Source organism: Schistocerca piceifrons, chromosome 4 (assembly GCF_021461385.2).
Source record: "Schistocerca piceifrons isolate TAMUIC-IGC-003096 chromosome 4, iqSchPice1.1, whole genome shotgun sequence".
Classification (NCBI taxonomy): Eukaryota; Metazoa; Arthropoda; class Insecta; order Orthoptera; family Acrididae; genus Schistocerca; species Schistocerca piceifrons.
The window spans coordinates 246873415-246889250 of record NC_060141.1 but is presented as its reverse complement, the minus strand read 5'-3'; the positions used below and the strand labels follow the sequence as shown (position 1 = coordinate 246889250).

The 15836-nt window shown below is 42.1% G+C and overlaps 1 protein-coding gene across 3 annotated transcripts in view; it reads right to left on the bottom strand.

Moving 5' to 3' along the window:
* Positions 1–15836, bottom strand: part of LOC124795031 — a 237273-nt gene that overhangs the window by 201520 nt on the left and 19917 nt on the right. For all 3 annotated transcript variants that reach the window (XM_047258806.1, XM_047258807.1, XM_047258808.1), the window contains exon 2: positions 1619–2636. In XM_047258806.1, coding sequence (XP_047114762.1) covers positions 1619–2636 — 1018 coding nt within the window. The remainder of the gene's footprint in view (positions 1–1618; positions 2637–15836) is intronic.

The window sequence follows — 15836 nt, the reverse complement described above, 5'->3', positions numbered from 1 at the left end:
TGTGAGCCCTTGCCAAAGTTAGCAGCAACTCAGTCAGTTCCTACTAAACTCACCTAATAACATTCTTCATCCAGGGTTGATCATGCTGCTGTATAAATTCAACAATTGTGTGTGAGGTGGTTGCATCTAGCTTATTCAGGTCATTCTTGGTACTATATATTCTATTCTTCTGCAGGCTGTTGCCTGATCTTCCATTTACACATGTGATCCTCTCCACTCAGATCCCTAGTCAGTGCCTCAATATCAACTATTATTTGCCCAAGGTAAGCACTATTTATGACCTGGTCCCCTGATCTTAATTTTTCCTGCAGCTGTTGGCCTACACCCCTGTCATGACTGCTAACTAGCAGTAATGCCTTTCTTTTTCTCATGAATTTAGTTTCTGATTTGTCTCTTAAAATTCTTATTAATGGTCTGCTGTGGCTTACTTTCTTTTATATCTGTATCAAGCGTCTTCCCTCCAACAGTAAGCAGTCAATACCCGTAGTTCAAGTGCATGGAACTTGTACTAAATATGATTAGCAGGAGATACTGAACATACAGAGAGGAGGACAGCATGAGCAGGTCACAGGTTTGTTTGACCAACAAGAGTGTGTCACTGAGATGCTGAACTATCAGATTCTTAAAGATTGATGTAAATTATTGCTAGAAAGTATACTAACAATGCCTCATGAAGTGGCATCAATGATGACTCTACAAATATAAAACAACCCCCTACATGTCACTCCCACAGGGACTGCGAAGATAAAATTACAATAGTTACAGCATGCACAGAGGCATTTAAACACTCACTCTTCCTGCACTCCATATGTGAATGGAACCAGAGAAAGCGCTAATAAACAGTACAGTGGGGTGTATCCTCTGCCATACACTTCACAGTGGTTTGTAGAGTACAGATGTAGATGTAGATGGACATGAAGGTAACAGACCTCTCCCCGTTTCCTGTTACCTTTTGCAAACAAGACCAAGTTTATCCAGTGTTTATTGTAAACAAATTTAAACTAGGGAAGGCAATTTCCCTTCTAATGAACTTTCACTGTTAAAGCAGAATATGACTGGAAATGTGGTATTTTTGTAATATTAACTGGAAAAGGCACTAACACACCCATTTGCTCTTTAATATTGTGAATACCCCAATTAACAACTTAAATTTATGGCAACACAAAATGACAGTATCTTGTCTGCAACTAAAGATGTGCTTCCTCACTCCATTCCACCCTGATAGATATAAGCTGGCAGCTTGCTACTGAATAAGAATTAAGTGTGCATAAAATTTATGAAGAAAAATATGACAAAGAAACTGTTATCTAGCTATATAGTTTGAAATATGTTGAAAATTCCTCTGTTACTATGTATCTAACTTGTTTAAAAGCAAAATAAATTAGCCGTTCATGACAGTAAAGAGAAGTCAATACAAGTATTTGTAGGAAATTATGTTTCAATATCTGTCGGTCATGGCCTCGACAACAGATTTTTACTACAAAAAACATAACCACTTTGGCAATGGACTGGTCTCTGCTGACAGTGTGTGCACACTATTAATCGTGCAGAGGAAGATAAACACTTAAAACTTTTAATGAAATTACACATAAATTCACAATGCTTAATTTTCCCTTACCCTGCAAAATCAGCATTGAGGCAGGTTGCGTTGGATCTAGTTCATCAATGCAGTTACTATCCTTATCATAAGCATCAAGGATGGGAGTTGTAGGTTGTGCTGCAAGTACATTTCTGTCTTCAGGAAGCCTTGTCTTTGCAGGGGTCTGTGGTAATGGATGAATACCAGGAACTCCAGGGCTGACAATGACATTGCCACCGCTTACAGGAGAGCCATAATTTTGTCTCAAACATTTTTTATGCCTCATATTTTCTGTTCTTCTCAACAGATCTCTTACAACACGACGGCCTCGCATGAGCATACACAAACTTTCAGTATTGGTAATTTTTCCAGCACTAGCCTCCCCTGTTTCATTCACTTTTAAGTTACGTTTACAGAGTTTCTTTGCTGTTCTACTATTACTTCTTTTGGCTGACACAGGAATTCGTTTTGGTGTGACAAAACTGTCACCACTGTCAGTCTTATTAGCAGACCTAACAGTTGAGGCAGGTGTACAGTGACTTTCACAGTTTTTAGGTTCAATGTCATCCCACTGTAAAAACCCATCAGCTTCATTTAATTCGGGGCAGTCAGCAAAGAAATCATGTTGAGGATTATAAGTCCTAATGCACTTATTGGCAGATCTTTTTGAATGAGAATTTTTTTTGCCTGTGGACAGTGGAGTACCAATCAATGCCACAGGTGACAAAGCACTATCATTTTCTTCATCACTGTCACTATCTCCAGATTCTTCACTGCTTGAACAATGGTTGCTTTCCAGCACTTCCATGGCTTCTGCTTCATTCTCCTCAGCACCTGATCGTAAAATGGAAGAAGTCTGGTGTCTTCTGTGCCCCACACTGTTTACACTGTCACAGTCTTGTCCGTACCTTTCACAATCTTCGGCCAAACATGTTTGCATTATACTTGGAGACTCAAATGACTCATTACAAAAACTCACTGAACTAACTTCTAATGCATTTTCTTCAGAAGTTTCTTCTTCTGCATGATTTGCTTCCAATTCCTCATCCATGGCCATCTGGAACAAATAAGAATTATAGTCTACTCTTGCTCTTTCGCTCTTTCTATACACTTGACACACATTAAACACAATGGTATACACTATAGTTAATAGCACTTTAAAGAAAAGTAAGAGACGTTCAACTGTTACACAAGGATGCAACAAGCATGATCAGCATAACGAAATGCTTCGCCTTTTACATTTGGTAGCTTTGTTTCCATTTTTGTTCTACTTTTTTTATACATGTTTTTCGGAAACTTATTGTGGAGTGGGTTCACCTTGGCGTAAGCAAAGCAATGAATGAAATGCATACTTTCTGTAGGTTATAAAAATAAACAGCACATTACCTTAGAATATTTCTTAATAAACAGCACATTACCTTAGAATATTTCTTTTATTATTAAAAAATTATCTACATGCAAGAGCTCGCATTAAAACTTAGGATATCATGAAAGCCTTTTAGTCACAAAATTACTGATACACAGTAAAATGGCGAATAAACAACACATCTACTCATCTTGTGTGTGTCAAGAGGGCATTACTGATACCTCATACCTCTTCCCCCCTCTTCCTGTTCAATTATGAAATAATGGCTGAGAAGAACAGCTGTCAGTAACTCTCCTTATGGGCCCTGATCATCCTGTTGTGGTCATTTTGCACAATGTGGAAAGGAGAAAGTATTATGTTGCCCAACACTTCTCAGAATGTACACTCTCTAATAACAATACACTCCTCCATGGCCACAATTTCTTCTCTTAGCATCTGCTTGGTGGTCCACTCCCTAACACTATTGTGCTTCAAAACTGTGACAAAAGGCAGTGCCCTACTTTGGATCTCCTACCTCTGCTATTTGTCATACCTCGTAATGGCCCCAGAAAGACAAACAATACTAAAATTGTGTGTGTGGATAAATTAAATTTATTTAGGGTTCTTCCAATGAACCACAGTTTCGAGGTTGCTTTTCCTACCTGCAGTTCTACATTGTCATTTGATCTTAAGTCACATGTAACCACACAAAGAAAATGGAATGACCATAACATAAAATGCAGATGGCAATATTTATGAGAAACTCTCTCAAGAATAAACACCAAATTATAATTTCTCTGTGGTGCAGTTTCATTCTTCCAGAAATAAAGTAGAATAAAAAAGTAAATATATGAAGGAGGGTGTGAGGATAACATAAAGATGAGGACTGTAACACAGTCATGAAAGTTACGGAGATCTACTAAGTGCAAAGACTGCTTTGATGCAGCTCTCCACACTGAACTATTCTGTCCAAGTCTCAACATTCCTGTGTAACTACTAGAGCTCTGCATTTCGATGAAAACAACCGCTCGAGCGTTTCCCATTTCATGCTGCTGCTCGACGGCTGGGAAAGGCCCACACTGCGATACAGCTGTGGCTGTCTAATTCACCATGTGGCCGGTTGTCCTCCACCTCTCGGTTATCGGCTGGACTGTCGAGCACTGCCGGGCGCTCGAGCGTACTCACAATCTCGGACAGTGACAGTACAACCGCCGCACGCTCTACAGTGCCGAATCGCATTAGAAACCGTGTGTAAATGCAGTTGACGACCTGGCTTTGAGCAGCACAGCCAGCGTTATGGATAAACCAAGTATAGGTCGTAAATGTTCCATTCATGAAACGAAGAGAAGTATTATGGAGAGGATTAGGAGCAGCTCATTAGTCCTGAAGAAGAAAGACATGTTGGAAGGAGAGGCGAAAAGTGAAGCTTGGAAATCGTTTGCAGTTTTAGTGGATCCTGTCACGCAGGCTTCTGCTGGTTTCGTGCAATGTACCACATGTGATACCATACTTTCATACCAGTCAAGCACAAGAGGTATGATTCGGCACTGCAAAAGTAAATGCGGAGCAAAAGTCCACCGGCCAAGTAGCATAAAGAAAGTTGTTGTTGATAGGTTGGTCGATATGAGTGGAATAGATTTGCTACCGTTAAATACTTGTAGTAAGATTGGCTTCAAGAATTATTCAGAGGAGCTCATCAATGTTGGCGCCACTTACGGTAAAGTCAGTATAGAAGATGTTCTTCCGCACCTTACCACTGTATCGCGGCATATTAAAGAAAAGGCAGACAAAATACAGGTGACAATGGGTCCCAAGCTAATATGTGCCTTGAAGAACAAAATGTGCACTTTAGATGCTGATCTGTGGTCTTATAACTACGTTTTGATAACAACCGAGTTTCCGGACGTACCTACGACAGGAGAGAACATACGGCACGAAATCGAAGGGCAGATGCTTGAGTTAGGAATTAACAAGAATGATCTTACAAAATGTTACCTCGTCACCGACCAAGGAGCTAATATGAAGAAGGCACTTGAATCTTACGACCGTTTGCCTTGCTTTGATCACTGCTTGATGACTGCGCTTCGTCACACATTTCAAGAGATGTTTTTAGAAGACGAAGCCCCTGAACTCCTGTCGTGTCTACTATCAGCAAGAGCTATAGTAGGCTATTTCAAGAGATTGGGTCACTCGGGGTGTCTGCGGCACTCTGTGAAGCAAGAAGCTGTAACCCGGTGCAACAGTATACTGTTAATGCTCAATTCCGTCGTAAGTCAAATTGACGATATTCGAGATCTACTAGAATCCCGGGGGCAATCGACACTCTTAGAAACCTTCCAAGAAGGGTGCGTACGAGACATTGTCACTTTTCTAACCCCCTTTAAAGAAGCGAGTTTGGATTTGGAAACTGCAAAGATAACAACGCTGGAACGTGTGCTGCCGTGGTACAAGAGTCTGTTACATCATTGTGAACCAATAGACGGTGACAACGAGGTAAGAACACTTTCTATAGGTTACAATCCTTTATACAACTGTTGAATTATCAGAGTGCAGTTATGTATATTGGGTTTCCTTTTCAGCTCATGGCGAAAATAAAAATGAGAGCAGCATACTTTATCACAGAGAAGTGCAAAATTGAGGCTATCCATTATGTTGCCACGGTTCTATGGCCATCACGGCATCATTTGAAGAAACTCACAGCAGACGAAAAGCAAGCCGCGTATGCTGAAGTTCGACAATTGTACTCAGAACTCCCGGAAAATGGTAAGGTTCATTCACTGAAACCGAATGTTTGTTTGTCTAATCTGCCATCTTTCATTAGATCAACATTTATTACATCTATAATGTGATATTTGGGAAAGGTTTCGCAGCTTAAACATTCCACAATGCATTTTGATGTAATTTGTGCGATATATATAAAATGTAACTGTAAATATAGTCGTTTAGTAACCAGTAATTCTAACTACGGTGTACACATATTGAAGGTGACAGGAATATCTTACGGATGTTTTCATTCATGTTTAGAGTCCATTCAAGCAAACAGTGACCAAGTTCTTCCCATGAAAAAGTCTAGGATGGACTGGAGTTTGGATGAGGACGACGAAGATGGACACACAGTTACTACCAATGAACTCGACAGGTACCTTTCGCTCTCCAAATCCGACTGTAGCTGTGCCGAAGGCCAAATTTTGCAGTGGTGGAAAACGCACACGGGGTTATTTCCAAGGCTGTCGGTAGTAGCCAGAAGAGTTCTCTGTATTCCTGCCACTAGTGCTGCCAGCAAGAGAAATTTTAGCCAGGCCGGTCACCTGCTGTCCAGCAGAAGATCGAGCCTGGAATCAGACAAGGTGGATGATCTCTTATTGATCCATCACAATTACGTAAGTATTGACAACATACCACGTAATCACAAGGAAGGAAACATTCCTCAAACTCTATAAATGTACGCTTCCACTTTCGTTGACATCACAGGAAGGAGTTCAAACCGCCAGCTGTAGTAATAGCTCCAGGAACACAAATGACGCCTGTGTATCAGGGAGCACCAATGATGAAAAACGAATTGTATAGTCATGATTCACTTGTAACGTTATTTACAGGTCATAATTTTTCAGGAATTAATGTTTGTGCAACAAAATTTTGTGAGTATTACTTTTAACTCCGTCATTCCTTCCCGATCCTGCATTCAATATTAGTACAAAGTACACGTGGCAGAGTTTGGAGATAGGCTACACATAGCCCATGATTAGACTACTGTGTTCACGTTTGTCTACCGAACGGAACAAAATACTAAATACAGACATTACAGTTTTTAACGTTATAATTACTGGAATACACGATAACCTCAAAGGTTAAACTTCAGTAGTCTGCAACATATTAACAAACATCAAATGTAACATATACAAGTGTATTATTTAGGTCGTAGAACTGGTAGTAAACAACGAAAGACATTTGTAAAAGAAATAAGTGAGCGGTTAATGTGAAGCGGTGGCCTCTGATCTCAAGGAGTGTGACGAAGCACCGCTCACTGGCACTGAGTCCACTGGTTACTGGCTACCGGTCGAGCGTCTGGCGCACTTGGCCAAGCGCTGGCGATCGGCTGCCCACAGCCGGCAGAAGAGGACACTCGGCCGCATACTCCCGAGAGCCAGAGGGGCGAGCGGGACTCACCAGTAAAAATCAGAATAATGCAGACCTCTAGTAACTACCACAACCTTAATCTACTCAAATCTGCTTTTGCAGTCAAGTTTTGTTCTCACTCTTCAATGTGTACTCTCCTGTCCCCACTCTGTCCCTCCCTCCCACTTATCTCTCTTAAAGTAACTCTTCCTTGATGCCTCAGAAAGTGTGCACCGATCTATCTTTCCTATTGGTAAAATTATGCCAAAAGCTCTTTTCTCTCCAATCAGATTCAATGTCTCTTCATTAGTTACATGATCTACCCACATAACCTTCAACATTCTTCTGTAGCACATTTCAAAAGCTTCTGTTATCCTTTTTCACGTATGATCACACTCCAGACAAATACTTTCAGGAAAGATCTGTTGCGGGTGCATGGCTGTGGCCATTTACACCCTCGACTCTCCTGTGGCATGGTAAACCTGGAATGACGAATTATTATCCTGGCTGCAGAGAAGTAATGCTAACATAAGTTATCAAGGAAAGCTTTGGAATGGTGTTATTGCGGCAGTAAGTCTGAAATACTTAAGAATCTAATAAATTACCCTTATTTATATACTGGGGTCTCCTGCTATACCAGCATGCCATGAAATCATTCCTTAAAGCTCAACTACATTTATTAGTACACCAATGTTTCTGTGATTGCACAGCTCCATGGAGAGAAAAAAAATAATTTAGGAAACTTCAGAAACAAATTAAAAGTATTAATCACCATAGGGTTCATGAAGGAACTGGAGGAACAATTCACACTGCCATTCCTTGGTATCACTGTGCTACATGAATGCTGACACCTTAGTTCCAGCATCTAATAAATGCCTACTTACAGAGAGTTTCACCTGTACACCCTTAGCTACTGCCACAGTCATTCCAGAATATGGAAACTATAACACAATTTTCAGCAGGCAATGGCTGCAACCACCTGCAAATATCTCAAACCATTGCGGAAATGATACATGTAAAGCACTTTAAGCAAATGGTAAGAAATTTTTGCATTTTGTTGCCTTTTGTTTGGACAAATTAACACATCTTCTACAGACACAAAGTGTTACAACTTTAGAATAAATTTATTTTATTTCCATCAATGATCAAAAAACGTTTGGTTCTTAGTCTACCAGTTTTACAACAGATCTGAAGACTGTCATTGCTGACCAAAACGGGTAGTCTATGGACCAAACGTATTGTGATCACTGATGGAAATGATGTTGTTGTTGTTGTTGTCTTCAGTCCAGAGACTGGTTTTATGCAGCTCTCGATAATACACTATCCTGTGTATTATTCTTAATCGCCGAGTAACTACTGCAACCTACACCTTACCCTTTTAAATCAGCTTAGTGTATTCATCTCTTGGTCAACCTCTACAATTTTTACCCTCTATGCTTCCCTCTAATACTAAATTGGTGATCCTTTGATGCCTTAGAATGTGTGCTACCAACCGATCCCTTCTTTTAGTCAAGTTATACCACAAATTCCTCTTCTCCCCAATCCTATTCAGTACCTCCTCATTAGTTACATGATCTACCCACCTAATCTTCAGCGTTCTTTTGCAGCAACACATTTCGAAAGCTTGTATTCTCTTCTTGTCTAAACTATTTATCGTCCATGTTTCACTTCCACACATGCCTACACTCCATACAAATACTTTCACAAGTGACTTCCTGACACTTAAATCAATAGTCGATGTAAACAAATTTCTCTTCTTCAGAAACGCTTTCCTTGCCAAAGCCAGTCTACATTTTACATCCTCTCTACTTCGACCATCATCAGTTATTTTGCTCCCCAAGTAGCAAAACAAACTGATCTACTACTTTCAGCATCTCTTTTTCTAATCTAATTCCCTCAGCATCACCTGATGTAATTCGACAACAATTCATTATCCTCGTTTTGATTTTGTTGATTATACCCTTCTTGAAGACACTGTCCATTCCGTTCAACCGCTCTTCCAAGTCCTTTGCTGTCTGTGACAGAATTACAATGTCATCAGCAAACCTAAAAGTTCTTATTTCTTCTCCCTGGACTTTAAATCCTATTCCAAATCTTTCTTTTGTATCCTTTACTGCTTGTTCAATATACAGATTGAATAACATTGGGGATAGGCTACAACCCTGTATTACTCCCTTCTCAACCACTGCTTCCCTTTCGTGCCCCTCGACTCTTATAACCGCCATCTGGTTTCTGTACAAATTGTAAATAGCCTTTCACTCCCTGTATTTTACCCTTGCCACCGTCAGAATTTGAAAGATAGTAATTCAGTCAACATTGTCAAAAGCTTTCTCTAAGCCTGCGAGTGCTAGAAACATAGTAGGTTTGCCTTTCCTTAATCTATCTTCTAAGATGAGTCATAGGGTCAGTATTGCCTCACATGTTCCAACATTTCTAGGGAATCCAAACTAATCTTCCCCGAGGTTGGCTTCTGCCAGTTTTTCCATTCGTCTGTACAGAATTCGTGTTGGTATTTTGCAGCAGTGACTTATTAAACTGATAGTTCGGTAATTTTCACACCTGTTTTCTTTGGGATTGGAATTATGATGTTTTTCTTGAAATCTGAGGGTATTTTGCCTGTCTCATACATCTTGCTCACCAGATGGTATAGTTTTGTCATGGCTGGCCCTTCCAAGGCTATCAGCAGTTCTAATGGTCTGTTGTCTGCTCCCGAAGCCTTTAAGTATCATATCTCCTATTTCAGCTTCATCTATGTCCTCCTCCATTTCCCTAACATTGTCCTCAAGTATATCACTTTTGTATACACCCTCTATATACTCTTTCCATCTTTCTGCTTTCCCTTTTTTGCTTAGGACTGGTTTTCCATCCGAGCTCTCGATATTCTCCAAAGGTCTCTCTAATTTTCCTGTAGGCAGTATCTATCTTACCCCCAGTGATATATCCCTCTACATCCTTACATTTGTCCTCTAGCCATCCTAGCTTAGCCATTTTGCACTTCCTGCTGATCTCATTTTTGAGACATTTGTAATCCTTATCGCCTGATGGAAATAAAGGAAATTCATTCTACACTGTCTGGACAACTGTTTTAATCAGCGACCATGTCACAGCTTGTGTTATATCTGTTCTCATCACGATTCCACCAAAATCTGACAATGAATGATTTTACTTTGACATATATCACACAAACTGTTCATGAAGTACACTGTACTCCGTGTACCCAAAATGGTTGCCTACTCAAACTATCTTCTTAGACAAATACCTAAGCAAAGACACAAATCCTGTAATAAAATAGGTTATCTACAAAAAAGACTGAATTGATCACATTCATAGGCCAATAAGGAACTGCTTCAGTAAATGAAACACTGTTTAAATCATGTTGATAACATAACCTCTCATGTTATGTATTATACCGGATGCTACAACAGAACTAAAGGTGGAATATTTATCTTCACACACAAAGACACAGCCACAATCATCAATCTACCTGGAAGCCAAAATAGCTTTAGAACTAACAGAAATCATCCCAACTAAAAGCCATGAACATATACTTCAAATGGAAAAAACGACATGAATAATTCCTGGGATGAAAATTAATTTACTACAATTCCAGAAGTTACATTAAAGTAGCATGCAGACAAGATATTTTCTGGTGTCCAACTAGGACTTAAATTTCTGCTCTTCATTATAACTAAGGGTGGTGGTTTTAGATGTGTTCAGTGCCTGGACTCCCAGTCTGTTGGGCACAGTTACTAGTAGAGTGCAGTTTGAATCTGATGATGATGATGATGATGATGATGATGGATGAAATGATGAGGACAACACAAACACACAGTCCCCGGGCACAGAAAATCCCCAACCGGGCCGGGAATCTAACCTGGGACCCCGTGATCCAGAGGCAGCAATGATAGCCACTATACCCACTGGACCAAGAGCTGCGAACTGCAGTTTGAGTCTGAGCTCTAATTCTAGTTTTTCTTTTTTTTCCCCCACATAAACAACTAAGGTCATATGCACCCATATCAGAACCTTAGAACACCCTAAGACAAAAAAGGAATTAAATGCAACTACACGTTGAGCCCAACTGATGGAAGGAAGAGAACTAAGAACAAGGACTTTGTCTTGGAGAAAGGTCCACAAAATATGCCGCAGAGACAACAGAGGTCCCAAACTAAAGATCACTACATCAGATATAGAGCTAAACACAGCCGACAGCCTGTGCATCATTTGCTGAAAGTCTTATAACCCACATGGCAAACATGCATTAGAACACAAATAGTTAAAAAAAAAAACGGGCATTCGGTCAGGAATAGCTGAACCGTTAAAGGTTTGTGACAAAGAGCCCAAAGTGATCAGGGATCACCACTTAACAACGGAGATCATCAGAAGGAATGGAAGAACCAGCAGGCCGAGTAGGAGGACTGCAGCCTTGGCAGCAGCATCAGCAGCCCTATTTCCCATCAGACCACTGTGACCAGGGACTCACATAAACATCACAATGATTCCCTCAAGAGTGAGTAACTGGAAGGTTTCTTGGACCCATTGCACTAAGGGATGGACAATGTACAGCACACACAGGCTCTGAAGAGGAAAAAATCAGAGCACATGACACAATTGAAAGCCTGTCACCAGATATACTGTGTGACCTGATACAGGACAAAGAGCTTGGCTGTAAATACTGAGAAGTGTTCCACAAGCTGACACCGAAAATGGTCAGTGCCAACGATGAAGGCACACCCGCCACCACGGTCAGTTTGAGAGCCATCAGTGTACACAGAGGTACTATCGCTAAGTTCCATGCAAAGCTTGAGAAACTTACAGCAATATATCGAATCTGGAATGGGATTCTTACAAAGTGACTGAAGTCCAAGATGTACATGTGCTGCCACATGAAACCTATGTGATGAGGGATTCACACCCATTGGAAAATGGCAAGTAGTGTGAAGTTAAGCTGCTGGAGCAATAGCCGAAAGTGAACTCCAGGAGGTAAAAGAGAAAAGGGACTTGCCCAATACTGGCGGTCAAAGGAGTCACTGAAGAAGCAGGCATAAGATGGGGAGCCAGGCACAGCAGACAAATGGCATGCATGTCTGTTGAGGCGAACTTCGTGGCAGTACGGCGAAGAAACACCATAGTCTAGTTTCAAACAGACAAGGGCTCGGTACAAATGGAGGAGGGTTGTCTGATCTGCTCCCCAGGAAGTACTGCAGAGGACATGGAGGACAATGAGGAACCAGATACAGTGGGCAGCCAGGTGAGACACGTGGGAGGACCAAGAAAGTTTCCTATCAAGCATGAGCCCCAGGAAATTTGTAGTTCCAGCAGACGGAAGAAAAACAGGTCCAAGATGTAAAGACAGTGGAAGAAACCAACAGCACTGCCAAAAATTCAGACAAACAGTTTTGTCAGTGGAAAATCGAAAGCCATTGTCCATGCTCCATGAGTATACGCAATCAAGATATCGATGAAGACACCGCTAAAGGAGCCAAGTCCATAATGAACTGCAGTAGATCACAATATCATCAACAAAACGACAGCCAGAGATGCCCGGCAGGAGACACGCTGTAATAGGGTTGATTGCTACAGAAAAGAGAATGATACTTAGGATGGAGAACAGAGGCAGCCCTTTTCTTGAACAAATGTGCCCGACAAGCCACACCTACCTTTAAAACTCTGTCTTTTAAAAATTTTTGAAGAAAACGGGGCAGGCAGCCCCTGAAGCCCCATATGTAGAGAGTACGAAGGCTACCAGTCCTCCAGCAGGTGTCGCAGGCTTTCTCTAAATCACAAAACATGGTCACAGTCTGCTATTTCCACAGAAAACCATTCATGACATGTGTTGACAAAGTGACAAGATGGTCAACTGCAGAACGGCACACTTGAAATTTACACTGTGCAGTGGTGCGAGACTCAAGCCACCATACCAGTCTGGCACGAATCAAATGTTTCATCATCTTGCAAACACAGCTACTGAGATAAATGGGGCAGTAGCTACAAGGAAAGTGTTCGTCCTTAAGGTGCTTGTCCTTACCGGGCTTAGGTATGGGTATGACAGTGGCTTCATGCCAGCATCTGGGAAATTTGTCATCTGCCCAGATGCGACAGCATGCATGAAGGAGAAAGTGCTTGCCTGCAAGAGAAAGGTGCTGCAACACTCGAATGTGAACATCGTCTGGAAGATCAAGATGAAGTCAGAGCATGGTCTAGCTCCCTCATAGTAAAGGCAACATTGTAGTATTCACGATTATGGGAGGAGAAATGTATCACCCAAGCCGCCTCCACTTGTTTCCAATGGAGGAAGGCAGGGTTACAGTGAGTGGAGCTCGAAATGACTGCAGAATAGCAGCCCAAGGTGTTGGAGATAGCAATGGGGGTCCACAATGACATCTGCTTGCTATAGTTGGGCAGGAAACTGAGGAATGGGTCTTGGTCCCAGAGAGCCGTTGGAGGTTGGCCCATATGACCGAAGAGGGAGTGAAACTGTTAAAAAGAATCAGTAAATTAAATCCAGCTACCTTTTTTGCTATCCCAAAGAATGCAAAGACACTGGTTGTGCAGCTGTTTATAACAAATGCAGCTCGCCATTGTAAGATGATGGTCAAAAAGGTGGACAGCACATCTCCGCGTGTGAGTTGCTTCGCAGCATGGCTCAATCCACCAAGGGACAGGGACACAGCATGGTGAAGGTGAAGTGCGAGGAATGGAACATTCTGCAGCAGTAAGGATAATATTTTTAAGATATTCCACCTGGTCATCACACAAAGACTGCCTGGCAGGAGTAAAGTCTCCAGTTAGCCTTTGAAAGTTGCCAATTTGGTTTACACACAAGTAGGGTAGGAGTTAACAAGCACACAGGAAATAGTCGCTCACGTACATGTCTGAGAGAACGGGCCACTCAAGACAACAAGCAAGCTGGGCAATGCAGAAGGAGACTCCAAATGGGAATAGGTGAGCGTGGAGTCTTAAAAGAGCATGGGTGCTCCTGTGTTAAGATAGAAAGGTTAAGTTGATTAAGAAGGTCAGCCAAGAGGGCACCTCTCGAACAGGTTTTGGAAGAGCCCCAAAGAGGGTGGTACAAATTAAAGTCGCCAAGCAGCAAAAAGGGTTGAGGGAGTTGCCCAATAAGCTGGAGGAAGTCTGCCCAGGTGACACCAAATGATGGAGGAACATAAACGGAAAAAAGGGAAAAGGTGAAGTGAGGAAGAAAATGTTGACTGCAACAGCTTGAAGCTGGGTAGTCAGGGAGGTGTTTTGACTATAAACATCACTCTGGATGAGCAGCACGACTCCCCGATGAGATGGAATGCTGTCCTCGGGGGGAAGATCAGAGAGGTCGTGAGGACGCAATTTTTTTTCCTCAAGACACAGAACAAGTGGCCACTGCAATTCCAAGAGCAGCTGTAATTCCTCCTTGTTGGATCTAATGCCGTGAACATTCCACTGTGGGAGATTCATGACAGGGAAAGGGAGGAGGGCAAAAATGAAGGGGTGGCACCTCAGCGGCTGCCTAGAGCCAGCCTTAGAAGACTCACTGCTACAGTACACAGAGGCTAGAGGATCCTGCTCCATGAGATCTTCACGGGTGTTGGCATTTTCTGTCTGTCAGCCTGTGGAGTCCAGGGTGACAGTATCACACGGCGACAATGTTGAAGACGATATCTGAGTCGGCGGAAGAGAAGACCATTTGCCTTCGATTTCTTGGAGCCTTTGCAATTGGCAGGTGAAGACTCAGATGTTTGCTGGTTGGAAGGACTCTTCGCAGGGTAGTCATTCTGTCCTTTCCAGCCTGCCAGTTGTGTTGAATGTGATTTCACCACCGGAGGCAAAAATTTGGTGCCTTGTTGCACAGCTTGAGGAGGAGACAGAAATGCTACCATGGCACTGGGTGATTTTACAACTGTGGTGCTGAATTTGAGGTCCCAAGTTTGCGTGGCCATGTCCTCTGTGGAACGAGGTGTAGTAAAAAGTGTCATATGGTAAAACGCTTGCGAGCGACAGGGTAAGGCACTTTTTCCTTCACACAGATGGCCCACTCAAAGATACATGGGACATTCTCAGGATGAGGCTGCTTGGTCGCTATTACAAATCAATACGGGGGGAGGCGGACACGTACCCTCGTGATCATCCCTACCACAAGAAACACATTTGGGTGGGTTTTGACAGGACGTTCGAGTGTGGTTATAAAGTTGACACTGGTAGCAGCACATCCAGTTCGGAATGTATGGTTGGACCGTGAAGACTTCACAGCCTGCTTTGATCTCTGATGGAAGCACTACTCTATGGACTACACAACAGTGTAGTCTTTAGTGCCTGAACGGAAACAATAACGGACGAGTGTCACTAAAATGCAGCAAGTGCAAAAATAAGACTAAAATTAAAGGTGACAGTCTACATAGGCAGTGTGCATGTCAACAGTAGCAAAGTGGAAAGCAGCATGTAAAGAGGAGGACTGCAACAGAACATAGGGGAAGGGGTTAAAATAAAACACATAGCACATGTTCGGAACTGGCCTATTCATCATCATCATCATCATCTTGGACAGTTTCCAGCCACTGGCTGGGTCTGTCGGGAACACAAGCCCCTCCATCGTGTTCTGTCTTTCCACCATTCCCCCTCTTCCACCTTCGTCCAGTTCTCTCCTCTTCTCGTCACACATTCCTTCACTCCCTTCACCCATCTATCTCTTGGTCTTCCTCTGGGCCTCTTCCCCTCCAGTTGCAGATCAAACATCCTCTTTGGAATTCTTCCCTCATCCATTCTCTTCATGTGTCCATACCACTGCAGTCTTGATTTTTCTAT